The sequence below is a fragment of the Cynoglossus semilaevis genome, chromosome 19 (assembly GCF_000523025.1).
Source record: "Cynoglossus semilaevis isolate Cse_v1.0 chromosome 19, Cse_v1.0, whole genome shotgun sequence".
Taxonomy (NCBI): Eukaryota; Metazoa; Chordata; class Actinopteri; order Pleuronectiformes; family Cynoglossidae; genus Cynoglossus; species Cynoglossus semilaevis.
In genome coordinates, this window is record NC_024325.1 from 8,276,429 (window position 1) to 8,291,025 (window position 14,597).

Genomic DNA, 14,597 nt, shown 5'->3' on the forward strand with positions numbered 1-14,597 from the left:
GTGCACACACTCGATACTGCATGTATTTATATATAATGTATTCATAAGGATTGCAGGATATTTTCTCCCAGCAGCTGTTGGTTTAACATAGGATTACTCCAAAATAACTTCAACACATGAAGGAATGTGTGACCTTGTCTGACGACAACCAATAGGTTTTCAACAAGTTTTGGGAAAGAAATTTTCCAGCTAATGTTCCAGAAATTGATTATTGCTCCTCACAACAACTACAGTGTGTTATTATGATCAACATCCAGGGACATGTAACAGATTTGTTGTGTAGGTTTTAGGTTAAAAATACCAAAGTCACCCCCCGCGATCCCCCGCCCGGCCCGCTGGTCACCCCCAACCACAGAGCTGCTCCCAGCTTTCAGTTACAAACGTGACAGGACGAGGTGTTGCCACTGGACGCCTGCCATTAGATTTGTCAGTGCTTCTTACTGTCTCTCCATGTAACCGCAGACTTTCCTCCCCGTTTAATGTCCCCCATAGTGTCCCCTCGGTGTCCTCTCCGTGTCCCCATTCCCTCCTCTACAAATAGCAGACATTCCTGTCACATCAGAGACTCCAGGCTCCTCTGCCATGTTATCTTTTACATTTTCATCACCTACTGCTCCACTTCTTCTTTGTTTGCAGCAAAGATTAAACAGCAGCGCACAGTGTGGCAAATAATGTGTTACCAAAATAAAGTCCGAATGACTAAATAAAGCACATTTAGTGACCAAAACAAAATCAGTGAAACAGTGAGAAACAACAGGCAAGGATTTTATAAAGACAGCCAAGGATGGCCAGGTAATAACAACAAAAACCTCCCTGTAATCAGCTAAAAACAAATTAGCCTAAAAATAAACCAAAAGGGAAATACATGCAAAAGTATTTATCTGGAAGAAGCCATGAAATATTCTACAAATTACTAGAGATCACTCAAGATTGCTAGCAAATGAGAGCTATCGAAGAAAAGGCCAAAATAACTAAGCTAGCAAAAATTCTGGTTAACAAAATGACAAACAGTTTGTCAATTAAAGCCATAAAAAAAAAGATTTAAAATACGACAAAGGATAACTAATACGGATGCTAATTAGTTCCAGGGCCTCTGAGGTTTTTGGACAAGGTTTATCCTCAGTTAGCATTGTTCCGCCTGCCTTTGAGGAGAGAAAATGGAAACACTTCATTTTGACAAATTGACTGTGGCCTGTTGAGATGTCGAGGAGATTTTCCTTTTTATGGCTGACAGTGTGGAGGAGTGTTTGTGTCATTTAAGAGGACACTTCTTTCCCTCTCCATCCCAGGAATAGCTCAGTATCTCCAGGCTGCTGCTGCTGACTGTAAATCCTGACTCACATTCTGACAACGTGCTACACTATTGTCACTCACTTAAGATTCTTCCGTTCTCACTAATCACAGGCCTCTATCTGCCAGCGGGAGCGCTGCTTTGGTCGAGAATATCAGGTCCAAAACACACAACGAGGTTGGAACTGCTGCTCCAGCTGGTGCTACAGTGACAACAAGCTGGACTTTTCCATCTGTGTTATTGTGGAATATGTGCTACAGGTGGATTTGTATTAATAAGATTGGATTTTTTTGGGGGGGGATTTTAAAGACATTACTTTAAAATACAACACTGGATTCAAGTCCAAAGAACTCATCATCTGGTAAATAGTGTCAAATGAATTTGCCCCCTGGGGTTTCTTACTAATGAGCTTATTGGCCTTCACTTGGAGAAAGAGGAATCCTTGTTGTTTAATTGTACAGAGTCAGGATTCTGTCGTCAGAATGGAATTTACTTTGCAATAGAGTGGATTAACTGCAGCCATTCTAATGTGGTTTGACACATCATCAGCTGACTCCATTAATATCCATCATCATCGTCTCCAAGTCTGTTCACAGGAATTTTAAATACATTATATAAGAGGGCCTTAAGTAATCATTCCAATGTTATCAGGTGCTGTACTCAAGGGACCGTGGACTGGTTCAGGAAGGTCATCGGTCGTAACAACTGTGGCAAACTACCAGCTCTCAAAGTGATTCCTAATTTAGAGTTTCTTTATGTAATGACCGTCAGCCAATGTCATTTAATCATAAGGAACATCATAATAATACCGTCAAATATAAACTCTGGGTATATTGTCAACAAGGTTTAAATGGACACAGATTCTAGTACAGTTCAATTCTCCAAATAACAACAGATCTTTTTTTTAGAATTGTGATTAAAAATAAAATTCTTAAAAGTTGCGTCCCATGTCAATTTACATCATTTTAACACAGGGCAAACAAACAGAACTGATTTCATACCACTGCAAACTCTCAAAGCGGAGCCATGGTTCACATTTTTTGGATAATAGAATTATATAAAATTTTTGAAATCCATGAGAACATCTATTTTTCAATTTTTATTTCATGTTTTTTTAAGTCATGAAAGTGCAGTAAATGAGCAATTGTTAATTTTAAATCTTAATTGTCACACCATCGGAATACAACAGGAATGGAATCTTGTCAAATGACAGATCAGCTGTAAACACATTTTGCTAAATGTTTTTTTATATATTCCTGCTTCCTCACAAACTACAACAAGAATTAGTTCTAGTTTTAGGGATTCCTGCTTCCTCACAAACTACAACAAAAATTAGTTCTAGTTTTATACCTTTTTTTCACATTAAAAACAAAAATTAGTTTAGTTGTTCAGGATTCTTTTTTTTTCCCAATGTAAAATATCTTTTGTCTAACTCATACAGTACAGTTAGTTTTTTCCTGTTATTGTCTTCTTCTTTTGTTATTGTTTAATTTAGGGCTTTATTTCATATATTTGAATCATTTATTTATTCCAGATCCAAATGAACTTTGTTCAGTTCCAGTTCAATTCTGCTCACCTGATGTCTTCTTCTTCTTCTTCTTCTTCTTCTTCTTCTTAGATGCTTCTGAGACGTGGGCTCCTGCTGCTCTCTTTCAACTACAGTACCGCCTCCTCCTCCCGCCTCCTCTCCCCTTCCTCCTCCTCCAAACACATGTTGCCTCTCTGCCAAAATGGGACAGAACAGAAACCGTGTCTGAGTAGCAATAAAACACGGAAACCAAGACGAGGACATTCATTCCTGAGTTGTGGGCAGTGAAAATCAACACTAGAACAAGAGGGGTGGAGCGTAGTGGTAGTGGTGACTCCGACCCCTGACATGACCCAGCTGCTCTTTCACTCAGCCAAAGTAGAAAACATGGTTTATGATGCAGTAAACGATACAGGATGGACGGCAAACCTGACACAGAGGACACGTTCACCACACCGTCCCTGAACTGACCGCCGGTCACATGTAAACATAAGTGTGTCCAACTAAGAGTCCCAGGATGTCAAGGGTTCAAGGTGTCCAAACACAAGGACACGAGTGTCCAAACTTGGGGCCAATTTTGAAGAGGTCCTGTGTGTCCAACACAAAGTCTAGACTATATAAGAACCAAACTGTCCAATCACAGGTCCTGGACTTCTCTGATCCAGTGTCAAAACAAGATGTCCAAACTAGTAGATTGGCTCAAGACTTGGCATGTCAAGTCCACAGCAGAAGTCTTCAACAGGTGATCCACAACCCCAAGGGGTCTGTTGAGGTACTGCAGGAGGGGTCACGGGACAATTAATAACATGACATTTACGACAAGGTTTACACATGAGGACAGGAACAGGTCAACAGCGCTGCTGCTGAAAATAAACCCTAACTTGTTAATTGGTGTTGTCAGATTTCACTCAGTGAAAGAACAGACGTACAATCAGTACCTTTTTGGAACGTAAAATTTTGTTAATAATAATAAAAATTACAGATGATAGAGGATGCTCCATTTTGGCTGACGTTTTCATACACTAATTTGCTTTTATGTGTATAAATTTTCTTTTCAAATTTTAGCTTTAAATAGCTCATTATACAGTATATCTAGATATAGAGATATATAATGAGCTACCTATATACTGTATATATAATATATAGAGACATATAATAAAATAATGAAATATAATTTATTTTCCAATCGGTTACTAGATTTATTACATTTCTCCAACTTGTATCACTTTAAGACGGAAACCTAAAGCACTTGTGTCTTACTCTTTAACTTGAGTAGTTGTAAGTTCTGCGAACCACCGCTTGATGGTGCTACTGTTGACCTTTATCTCTGTTAGGGCCATTTTTCCCTGACCGCTGCAGCATATCAACATTCCCATGTGTGTGATTTATCACCACATGAAGTCAGAGTGAAGCAAAGACTGAAGTGATGAATTTAATTTAGTGGAGAGCACGCACGCACGCGCACACACATACACAGATATACAAAAAAAAAAAAAAAACCAAACACGCAGCACTTTATAATGAAGAGTAGCAGCGCCAGTTGTATTGACAGACAGATGAAAGCTCTCAGCTGTGATTAGACTTCAGTCAGTTCGACACAGAAACAGTCAGAACAGACTGTACTACAGTAAAATATACCCCACAAATACCCTTTAAAACAACATACAACATGTGATCCTAATTGTGTTGTCAATGCTATTTCTCCAGTTAGCCGTTAGCCAGGTATGGGTAGCATGGCGGGGCATGTGCCTGGCTTCCAATCGTGTTAGCTTAACTTCTGGAAAAATCTGAAACTGCCGTAAATGATAGTGAAAATTAACTGCCAGGTATTTAAAACTGAACTGTTGGTTAAAACAAAGATAGTTACATCAAGGGCAACTGGATGAAGTAAGTTTTTTTTAAACATATTTCACCTCTCATCAAAGAGGCTTCTTGGAAAATGAGACCCTACACGTATTAACTCTTAGTTAGCAAAACTAGCTACTATCAATGTTAGGTAAACACAGAAACAGGACAAAACTTGAGGTTAGCTAAAAGTTGAGTTCCATAAAAATGTCAGTATTTTCTTAGTAACGTGTTTCGATTTGGTTTTACTGGTTATACTGTGTAGGGTTTGGAAGTAGAGACCAACGTGGGTAACTGTAAAGAGTGGGAGAGAGGGAGAGACAGATAGAGACGGAGACAGAGACACAGAGGGAGGGCTGATGGTATAATTGAGTTCAAGAGTGGACTGGACAGACTGGCCTCTCTCACTTTAATGTCCACTTGAATCATGTTGGCCGTGTGTGGTGTGTGTATGTACGTTTGAGTGCATGTGTGTGTGTGCACGTGCACATAATTCAGGAGCAGCAGATTTCAAGTCAGATCCTCTCTCTCCCCCTCCCCTCTCTCTCTCACCATCGGCTATGATTACTTTAGTAAAACAGCTCTGCGTCGCAGAGAACCAATTTTCCTAATGCACAGCCGACACACACACACACACACACACACACTCTGATAGCATGGTTATTGATGAGTTAAATGGGGTGGGGGCAACGGGGCACACACACTGCTGCGAACAAGAGTGAGAGAGAGAGAGAGAGAGAGAGAGAGGAGGGTGAAGACAGTGGGACATAGAGGGAATGACTGGGGAGGACAGACTGGCCAGGGACAAAGAGATGGACATGGACGGAGACAGATAGAAAGGCACAGGAAGGAGGAAGAGAGTGGACAGAGAGGACAAAGACGTCCACAGTCATCTGTGGAAACTGTTCAGGACATGGAGCGGGATGTCCAGTAAAAAGCTCCTGAAGTGAAGGACATGGAAAAGGAGACGGGGAGGAGGAGGAGGAGGATGGACAAAAGGCAGGACACCCAAGGGAATACTGAGAATGTGTGGTTGGACGATGGACTGGTTGGATTCGACGGTCGCTGAACCACTGAAAGAAGAAGACGTGGAAAATGCTACAATCGAAGCAAACACATTCAGGCAACTCAGCCCTGGTGCTTCAGCCAACGAGAAACTGTCTGCACAATCTGTCCTCAATAAAGCATCAAACCAACAAATGAACTCTGAGCAGGGATCAGGGATTTAAGGACATGTTTTTTGTGGTCGTTCCTTCACATGTTCTAAGCCTCATGGTCCAGGTAATCATCAGAAACTAGTGGTTCAGTGGTGGAGGTTCTCTGACGATGAGGCCGATCCATTTTTATCCACTGTATCAATCACAAAAAGACTGTTCAAAGAACAGTTTCACGAGTGGAGCTGTTCCAGTAAGTGTGAGTAAAGTATGATCAGACTGGAGGAGACCCTGCTGTACAGGACTTATCATCACTTTCTATTGAAATAGAAAGAAAATCCTTTTGAATGCCAATCAAAAACAATAAGAATACCGGCATATATTTGAGAAATGACCTGAGGTTCTGCACTCTGTCGTGGATTCTTCAAAAATAGTGTCCATTCTATACCTTTCCCATGATGTTTTTAAACTCCTGTAGGTTTTATCATCCAGCACCAATTCCTCATCTTGGGAATCTTTAACCTGGAAGGTAAATGAAAACTCATCTGTCAGGTATCTCATGTCAAAGCACCTTTTTTAAAGACACTGCATCCATAAAATCCTTTTTCTTTAAACCTAGATCACTGCATCCATAAAATCCTTTTTCTTTTTACCAGACAAACATTTAGGACTGAAGAGTTTCTCTGAGAATCTATGCACCAGACAGATTCAATTACAACCAAAAACCTGCATTTGAAGGCTTTCCTCCATCAACAACTCAACTGGATGCTTTTCCTGAACCCCACCCGTCCCATGTCACAAGACTTGTGTGATGAAGAATAACTTAGGGTCAAGTGTCTGGCAGAAAATATAAACTGTCCTCCAGCATGCCTCAATACAAGAGTCTAATGGGATAAATAAAAAAATCAGTTTCATCATCAGGATTAGTTCAGCACCAAACATCGGGCTGCAGCATGGGACTCAGCTGCTTCAAGTCCTGGAAACATGACAGTACAGGCCACAAAGGTAAGGAGAACACACTGAAACCATCTACATGTCACTTGTTAATGCCTTCCTCACTGTGACTCTGCCCTTGTGGTAAAATGCTGACTCAGGGTGTTTGGAGCCCATTGGGGTTGACTGAGCGACTGGCTGTGTTGCATCTTGAGAGTGGAGTGCCGAGGAAAGTGTACGGATGCAGTACTTTGTGTGTATACTGTATAGGAAAGTGTACGGATGCAGTACTTTGTATGTACTATACTGTACCTGCCTAGTACTTGAAAGCAAATTTGGAAATGTTTATGTGCGTGCAGGAAACAGGGACGTGCTGGCGAGTCCAGGCTCGTATTTCTTCCTGTCCAACAGTGCTGGTCAGGGCGACGAGTGGCTGAAGAGTCTCAACAAGGGGGTCTGGATCCCTTTCACAGGTACACACTGAGACCAGAGAACGTTCTACTTTTTAATTTAATCAATTCCACAAGCCGGCTCGACGGCTCTTCTACCTTACGTGTCCATAAATTGAGGTTCTCTCTCTGTAAGAAGTGTTCCCAGTCTCACAATGTCCAACGTGAAACAAATACGTGTCCTACAGCAGTGAATCCCAACCACTGCCGTGTCTAAGATAATGAAAGCTGTTAGAGATCTTTGTGAATGTCTTTCTTCAATTCCTGCCAGTAAATCAGCGTTATCTTCAACTAAACAGGCTGAGATTTTAGTCAATCTTGAGGTCGTTTAAACCAGAAGATTATCGCAGGTTAATGTCCCCCAAAATACAATTATATTGAATGAAAAATACTGAGGAGCTCTGCCCTCTACTGGACAAAAAGATGACCCCAGGTGTATATGGACAGTCCTTGGTTGATGAAGACTCATCTACCTTCTCATCTCTCAGGGGTCTTTGGACAGAGTCTGGAGGAGACTGTGTTGTATGAACGTCGTTATGGGTTGCGTTTGGTTCCCCTAGTGGTGGAGCAGTGTGTGTCCTTTATACGGGAGCATGGTCTGTGTGAGGTGGGCTTGTTCCGACAGCCGGGTCAGGCCAGTCTGGTGAGAGAGCTGCAGGAGGCTTTCGATGCAGGAGAGAGGCCGTCCTTCGACAGGTACAACCTTTCCTCCCTAATCGTTTCACGACTTGTAATATAACTGTGTAAAATGTTTTGATGTCTCACATTATCTGCAGTAGCACCGACGTCCACACCGTGGCATCATTGCTGAAGCTTTACCTCAGACAGCTGCCTGAGCCTCTGATCCCTTACAACCGCTACCAGGAATTCCTCCTGTGTGGACAACATTTGAAGAGTGATCGCGCACAGGTAACATCAAGCCAATTGGGCTGAAAACTGCTGCTGGACTTTAGTTAAATTGGACATGTGGCCATGTTGACCTTCACTGAACACAATGAGTTGTTATTCAATCTTTAGGGTTTGGAGGAGTTGAGGAACCTTCTCCATGAGCTGCCAGTTGCAAACTTCAACCTTCTCAACTTCATCTGCCAGTAAGGATGATGTTTTATCAGAACAGAAATGGACACACATTACTTTCACTTTAAAGCCTACATTCATGAAGGTCGCTCACTTTTCATGGTGCCTTTGTGCTCAGGTTTCTGCATGAGGTGCAGAGTTACTCTGGCAGCAACAAAATGGGTGACCAAAACCTGGCCACTGTTTTTGGACCAAATATCATGCGAGCCAAAGCTGAAGACCCTCAAAGCATCATGGGAGGTACATCTTGTCATAAAGGGAGTTGTCAGGCGACATGGGTTTTGGACCTATTCAATAGGCAGTTATAAAGTTCACTGTCAAGAATATCATCTCTATCTCCTGCCTTTGTCCCAGGTGCAGCACTGGTCCATGTGTTGATGCTAGAGTTCATCAGAAGTCACGAGTCACTATTTGCTAAAGTAGCCCCACCTGTCTTCAGTCACCCACCCGCAGGCTCCCGTGCATCTCCAACGCCCTTGAGGCATCCACACCTGCACCTGTCACCCTGCCTCCGCCAGCTCTCCATGCCCCTGATTGCAGGACCCTCACGAGAACTTGAACAATCCTCCACAGATGCACTCAACCACAGGTAAGGTACTGACACTGCAGTCATTTTACAAAACAGAAAATGACTTGAAATATAATAATAGAAGAAATTATAATATAAACCATAAACTTTGTCATACATTTCCCAACTGTTCCTTTCTTAGGTGCTGTCTGTGGCTTAAAGGCTCAGATGACCATCACCTCAGATGAACCTCTAACACTGGCCGTCTGTGTCGGACCTGCCTGCCTAACCAACTATCATTTTCATTTCCCAATACTAATTACACTAACCTGACACCATTGAACCTTTAACCACATTCTGTTGTCGGGAAGTCAGTGCTTATAGTACAGCAAAAACAATGGTCAACTCTAACCTGGTTTTCTTTGTTCTCGTAGCTGTGCCTACTCTTCTGCTGCCAACTCAGACTCGTCCTGGGCTCAGAAAAGACTCCGTGGTCATCGTCACACCTCCTCCCACCCAGAGAACTGCTTCTTCCCTCTGCCACCATCAACTCAGTCTCCTCACCAGTACCATTCCAAAAGACTTGCAGAGTACAACCAGGATTTTGCTGAACAAGGACCATCGTCATCAAACGTTCAAACTTCTGCCACAAGCCTCCAGCATCAAGAGGCACCAGAGGACAGTGTTCTACCCAGACTGGTGCTGGCAGGATGGACAAAGGTGTGGCCAGGGCCAGAGGAGGATCATTCAGAGTTTTGGGATTCTTCTTCTGTGGTGGCTGGAGAAGATGCAGAGCAGGTAAGAAAGGAGCACAGTGAGGTCCAGGAGGACAGCACACCTTCTGCTTATGAGAATGTAGACACAGTTTCCTCGGAACAAAGGATGGAGGATGCTGCTGATGAACGTTTTAATGGTGACGGTGATGCTCAGCAATGCCATTCTGGAAACTGTGTAGATGATGCACAGCTGGAGGAAGCTAGGCAGACGAGAGAGTCCTCCTCATCGTGGTCCTCCTGTGAGTTTCTACCACTGGATGACAGCGGTACTGTTGGGGAGCCAGTGAGCCCCTTCATGTTACTACAGAAACCTGAAGGATTCACTTCAGGCCAAACAGCAGAAGAGGAAAAAAATGGAAAACCTGAACCCACCAACAATACCGATGATGAGTATGACGATGCCGAGAAAGATGGCGACAATGAAAGCGTCAACCATCCTAACTCTCCAGCCTCGATGGTCTTCGGGAGTCCTCTGAGTACGGGCAGTTCTGAGGTGTTCCTCCCCTCCGGGCCTCCAGATCTCCATCGTCCAGAATTGCTGACACAGTCCAGAGATGCTCAATCTCTCTTAGCAAAACTTCAGCAAGAGATGGCCCAGCAGGAGGCAGAGTACCAGGCCAGGATACAGAGGTAAATTAACAGAACCAAGACCAACCAATTCCATGCTGTTCTCAAAATCCTGTAAGTATGTTTATATGACCCATGTTTCTACTGCAGACTGGAGCGATGTAATGATGTCCTGGAACGCCAGGTGGCAGTGCTGCGGATCAGTCTGGAGCAGCAGAAGCGCAGCCAAAGTGTGGCGGAGATCAAGATACGCAACATGGAGAGAGCCAAAGCTGATGCTGACCGACGAAACAGTTCTCTACAGAGAGAGATGGAGCTGTTCTTTAAGATGTACGGAGAGATCCGGAAGAAGGGTGGAGATGGAGGAAGAGGGAGTCTCTGAAGACGGGCCAACAGGTTTAGAGAGAGAATGGGTCGGGAAGGTCTGATGTGACCCTGATAATTGCTCTATGGGCAGTAAAAGGATTATTTACAATTCAAAGTTGAACACTAAGACAGAACTTGGAGGTCAGATGGTTGGATGTTGACTATTGTCCACTGTCTACACATTAGTTTACCTTAAATCAACATGTTCTCCTAAAGGTGTACTTCAAGGAAAAGGTGGAGTCCTGTAATCTGTCAGATTTGCTGATCTTTATCAAATAAGCTCCTCCATCCGGACGTTTGTTTTGGATCACGACCTGCATCAGCAATTTCAGAGGATTTACAGATGACACGAAGACTTTAACTGTAGAGAACTTGCTAAAGGTCCAGATCAGAGACTAGTCTGTGTCCATTATTTGGACCGAATACTAAGCCTGATACAATCAACATTTTGATCTAGGATCTTAAGAAAATGAAGGGGCAAGATGGAAGTAAATAAACTTCACGAATGGGAGACCAAACTCAAAGTTACAAAGGGCTTCCAAACTCGTCTTCCACACGTGTCAAAGATTAATCTTTTGATTTTCTACATCCACGGTAAATGCAGAAACACACAACGCCTAACGCAATACTGTTAAGCTAGAAATATTGTGACTTGAAGTTCCCAAATTATACATTTTATGTTTGTGGAGTCTTAATGGCTATAATTCTTTTGACTTTGTTGGCTTCAAACCAAAGTGAAGGGACATTTTGGCTGTAAAGTGAAGGTGGCATCTTGCCTTGTTTTTTTGACTTAAAAGAAAATCAATCAAACTCAGTTTGATGTTCCATGTGTTCATTCATCACTTTAATGGTATTTCTGGACATTTCAGAACGACCTGGATGTTCTTCCTCTTTGGTTATAAATAAGAGACTTTGACTGGATGAAGTATGAAATGATCAGCTCTTCACACGGAGGTGAACGACAACTGAAATTGTGCAACAATCTTCTCATGTGTGTTCTGTCGACTGCATGAAGACCCTTTCCTAATAAAGTTAAAAAAACTACTTTTCTTATATTCTTGGGCCAGCTGATTAAATTAAATTAAAAAAATCGATTTGACAAAAAGAATAAAGCAGACAAATTGTAACAGAGGATACACTGATGCCCTCTAGTGTTTGACATCTATTAATACAGATGACTAAGAAACGTGTCAGTGACTTGAAAATCCAAACTAAATTTAAGCAAATAAAAGTCTATATTTTAAACACAATAGTGCTCATGTCTCAAGTGTTAAAACCAACTGTTAAAACGGACATTCACACAATTTTGGCCAATGTTGAATATCCACTTTCATCCAGTGAAGCTGTGATACAATAAGTCAATTTTCTATCCATTTAGACTCACAAAGAAAATTGTATTTTCTTTAAATCTTAAAACATGTCCTATTGATCAAAAACACTATAGTATTAACAAAAGTTAACTGGAAACCAAATCTGTGAATAATATTTGCAAGATAACATTAGAGGATTCTAAACACTGCCGCACCAGGCACTACTGAGCGCAGATGCTAATGAAATAAATTGTTCACAGAGAAGTGCTTACTCGTGTTTCTGAAATGACATTGTAACATTTATTTCAATTTCGCACTGTTTTAGCAGAAAAACGAAAACCAACAGTTAGTTGCAGGAATCATGAAGAGTGTTGCTTAATGCTAATGAGATAAATAAAGTACAGAAATTCAGTCTCTCACAGAGCAGACGTGGAGGCTCTTCAGGAGATTTAAAGGGACACCACATGACACAAACAATAAAAATATACCGTATGTAACAGCAGGGTTTCAGTCATCTTATAATCATAACTACAGTCAGTGGCAGAAAGTGGGCATATACACACACACACACACACACACACACACACACAAACACACACACACGTTTGATAAAAAAAAAACAAAACACAGGAGTGAGACTGTGCCTTGTCAGACAAAGGAAATCCAACAGTCATAAACACAACATTGCCACTACTTAAGCAACATCAACTTGAAGTGATCACAACAATAAAGACTGCACTAACATCCAACAGGTGTCTGCAAACACATCACAAACCACAGAGTGGTGTCAAGTGGACTGAACTGTGAGTTCACCGAGTTGTCGCCAATGTTGAAATAAGTAAGGAATTTTTCTTTAAAAAAGAAAAATTATACATCAGAAAAAAGGGAAAATACCTCGTTGCAGCTGTTGGTCAAACAAAATATATTTGTAGCTTTTAGCTAAAACCAGCTAAACACCTTCAAAAACACACACATTTCGCATTAAACAGATTATATAGTGCAGAGGTAACAGTAACAGCAAGGAAATAGGTTTTTATATCATTATATCTTCGAGCACGTTTTTAAGTCAACCACTGGGCGACTTACATCAAAACTTCAGTCATAAGTACAGTTCAGAATAGTTCCATCAGTGAACCACAGCCAGAATTTATATCTACTGGTTATAGTCATCCACTGTTTATAAAATAATGTATCCAGTGCACAGCCGTGCTTAAGCATAAAAAAACAAAAGAGGAATATTTCTTATTTTCAACACAAACACATTGGAATGTTCATACATTTTGTTTGTATATTTGTATGTTTCTTTTTTATTTATTTATTTTGGAGTAGTTTCTATTATTGGTTTATTTCAGTTACACAAACTTTTAACTGATTTTTCCTTCATATTTCAGAAAATGCTGCTTTTTAAAAAAGTAATAATATATAGATATTTTTTCTTTTTTTTTTACAATTTAAAATCAGTTAAGACATGTTTCCACTGCAGGGAGGAGAGCTTACTTGTTTTAAACACAACACATTACAGATACACGTTTTAAATTGATAACGAGTGGATATTTGGAATGATTTAAAACAAATCTAAAAGGTTATGGAAAAAAAAAAACTAGATATTTTTTCATGATTTAAGGGCTGTTGTATCTTTTTTTTTCGTAATTGTCTTGACCACGACAGTCTAACCACTCAAGACAATTTATACCATTTATATGGTATACCAAATTTTTTTTTTTTAAACTCGAGGCAGCAAACAACTATTTTTACACAGCTCACACCCACCAATGACGGTCTTGTCAACGAGTGACTTTCAGCTGAAGGATAGAGGAGAAAAGGTTACGTTTTTGTAGATTTCTGAAAAGTGACTGGAGAAATGTGTGGGTGAAAACAAAAAATCACAAGGAAACTTTAAAAGTAGTATCTGCTGCTCAAAGTTCCTGGTACTGTAGCCAGACTGGCCATTATGGAAATGTGTGATAACTAGAGGGAATGAATCAGATTGAGACAAGACTGCTGTAATGAAGTAAGTTGTTCTTTGATAGAAAAGGCAGAACCGAAGGAAGTAACAGTAACAGAAACACATGGACATGTGGTAACACATGGACATGTGGGCACCTGATGACACACATTCATTTTATATGACCTTTTGTACCTCACTGTTGCACCCCTGTCACACAGAATACCTGGCACGGTTCCTTTTAGAAACCCGATGGCATCAGGATGTTCATGTCTCGTGGTTTTAACTTGTGAGGTCGAGCTCCCTGATGCCGACCTTCCACCGTGGGGATCTCCATTTTTGGTGGAGCCATGTTTGGAAAGGTGGAACCGTCTGTGCGACGAGTGGACTGGGACTTCATCACTTCCATTGGCGTTGGCTTCTGGGCGCCACGGTACGGCTGCAGAGCAAAGGCTGATGGGAGAAAGGAAAAAAAATGTTTCCCAAAATTCAGCTTGTCCAAAGATCCAGAGAAACGCCCCATACACCATGACACATTCACAGCTATTAGAGAAAAAATATTTATGTGTAACATTTTATCTATTTAGCTTTAATTTACCTGATTTAAGTATCTTTTAGCATTAACTTGGAAAACCTTTATTTAGTTTTTTTAACTAACTTTGCCACCTTTTAGTTTTAAATATTTGATAAAACACTCATTGTTAATTTACCTCCACTAGAACCATCAGATCCCAGGTCAGAGGTCGACTTTTGGACCAGAGGACGTGGAGTGAAAATGCTCCACTTTTCAACAGCACCTCCTGCTGTGGCTCCTCCATCTGCCATGTCTATGCTGCTGCTGGAGGAGC

At 41.3% G+C, this 14,597-nt stretch overlaps 3 protein-coding genes across 7 annotated transcripts in view; 1 reads left to right on the plus strand and 2 right to left on the minus strand.

Annotated features, from left to right (window-relative positions):
- LOC103395145 (dual specificity protein kinase CLK4-like) overlaps positions 1-3,395 on the minus strand; it is an 8,442-nt gene extending 5,047 nt beyond the window's left edge. For 4 of the 5 annotated variants that reach the window (XM_017041600.2, XM_025065947.1, XM_025065946.1 and 1 more), the window contains exon 1: positions 2,868-3,098. In XM_017041600.2, the coding sequence (XP_016897089.2) occupies positions 2,868-3,083 (216 nt within the window). In that variant the 5' untranslated portion in view covers positions 3,084-3,098. Of the gene's footprint in view, positions 1-2,867 lie in introns of all 5 variants that reach the window. The other variant, XM_025065948.1, reaches the window with a different exon arrangement.
- Positions 3,396-5,288: 1,893 nt separating this feature from the next.
- LOC103395144 (rho GTPase-activating protein 22-like) lies at positions 5,289-11,250 on the plus strand. Its single transcript, XM_008332745.3, has 10 exons — positions 5,289-6,347; positions 6,475-6,823; positions 7,111-7,224; positions 7,689-7,896; positions 7,977-8,109; positions 8,218-8,291; positions 8,396-8,517; positions 8,632-8,866; positions 9,220-10,191; positions 10,279-11,250. Exons 2-10 carry the CDS (start codon positions 6,772-6,774, stop codon positions 10,508-10,510), a joined length of 2,142 nt encoding a protein of 713 aa, XP_008330967.1. The 5' UTR covers positions 5,289-6,347; positions 6,475-6,771; the 3' UTR covers positions 10,511-11,250.
- Positions 11,251-13,890: 2,640 nt separating this feature from the next.
- Positions 13,891-14,597, minus strand: part of LOC103395143 (putative monooxygenase p33MONOX) — a 3,717-nt gene continuing 3,010 nt past the window's right edge. The window contains exons 8-9 of the mRNA XM_008332744.3: positions 14,460-14,597; positions 13,891-14,202 (exon numbers count right to left, since the gene is read on the minus strand). Of these exons, the coding sequence (XP_008330966.1) occupies positions 13,991-14,202; positions 14,460-14,597 (350 nt within the window). The 3' untranslated portion in view covers positions 13,891-13,990. The remainder of the gene's footprint in view (positions 14,203-14,459) is intronic.

Bases quoted from the DNA above. Each gene is read 5' to 3' on its own strand.
- LOC103395144 (XM_008332745.3), top strand. From the start codon at position 6,772: ATGGGACTCAGCTGCTTCAAGTCCTGGAAACATGACAGTACAGGCCAC. The intron at 6,824-7,110 runs GTAAGGAGAACA...ATGTGCGTGCAG, and splicing joins TGACAGTACAGGCCACAAAG to GAAACAGGGACGTGCTGGCG. The intron at 8,867-9,219 runs GTAAGGTACTGA...TTGTTCTCGTAG, and splicing joins ACAGATGCACTCAACCACAG to CTGTGCCTACTCTTCTGCTG.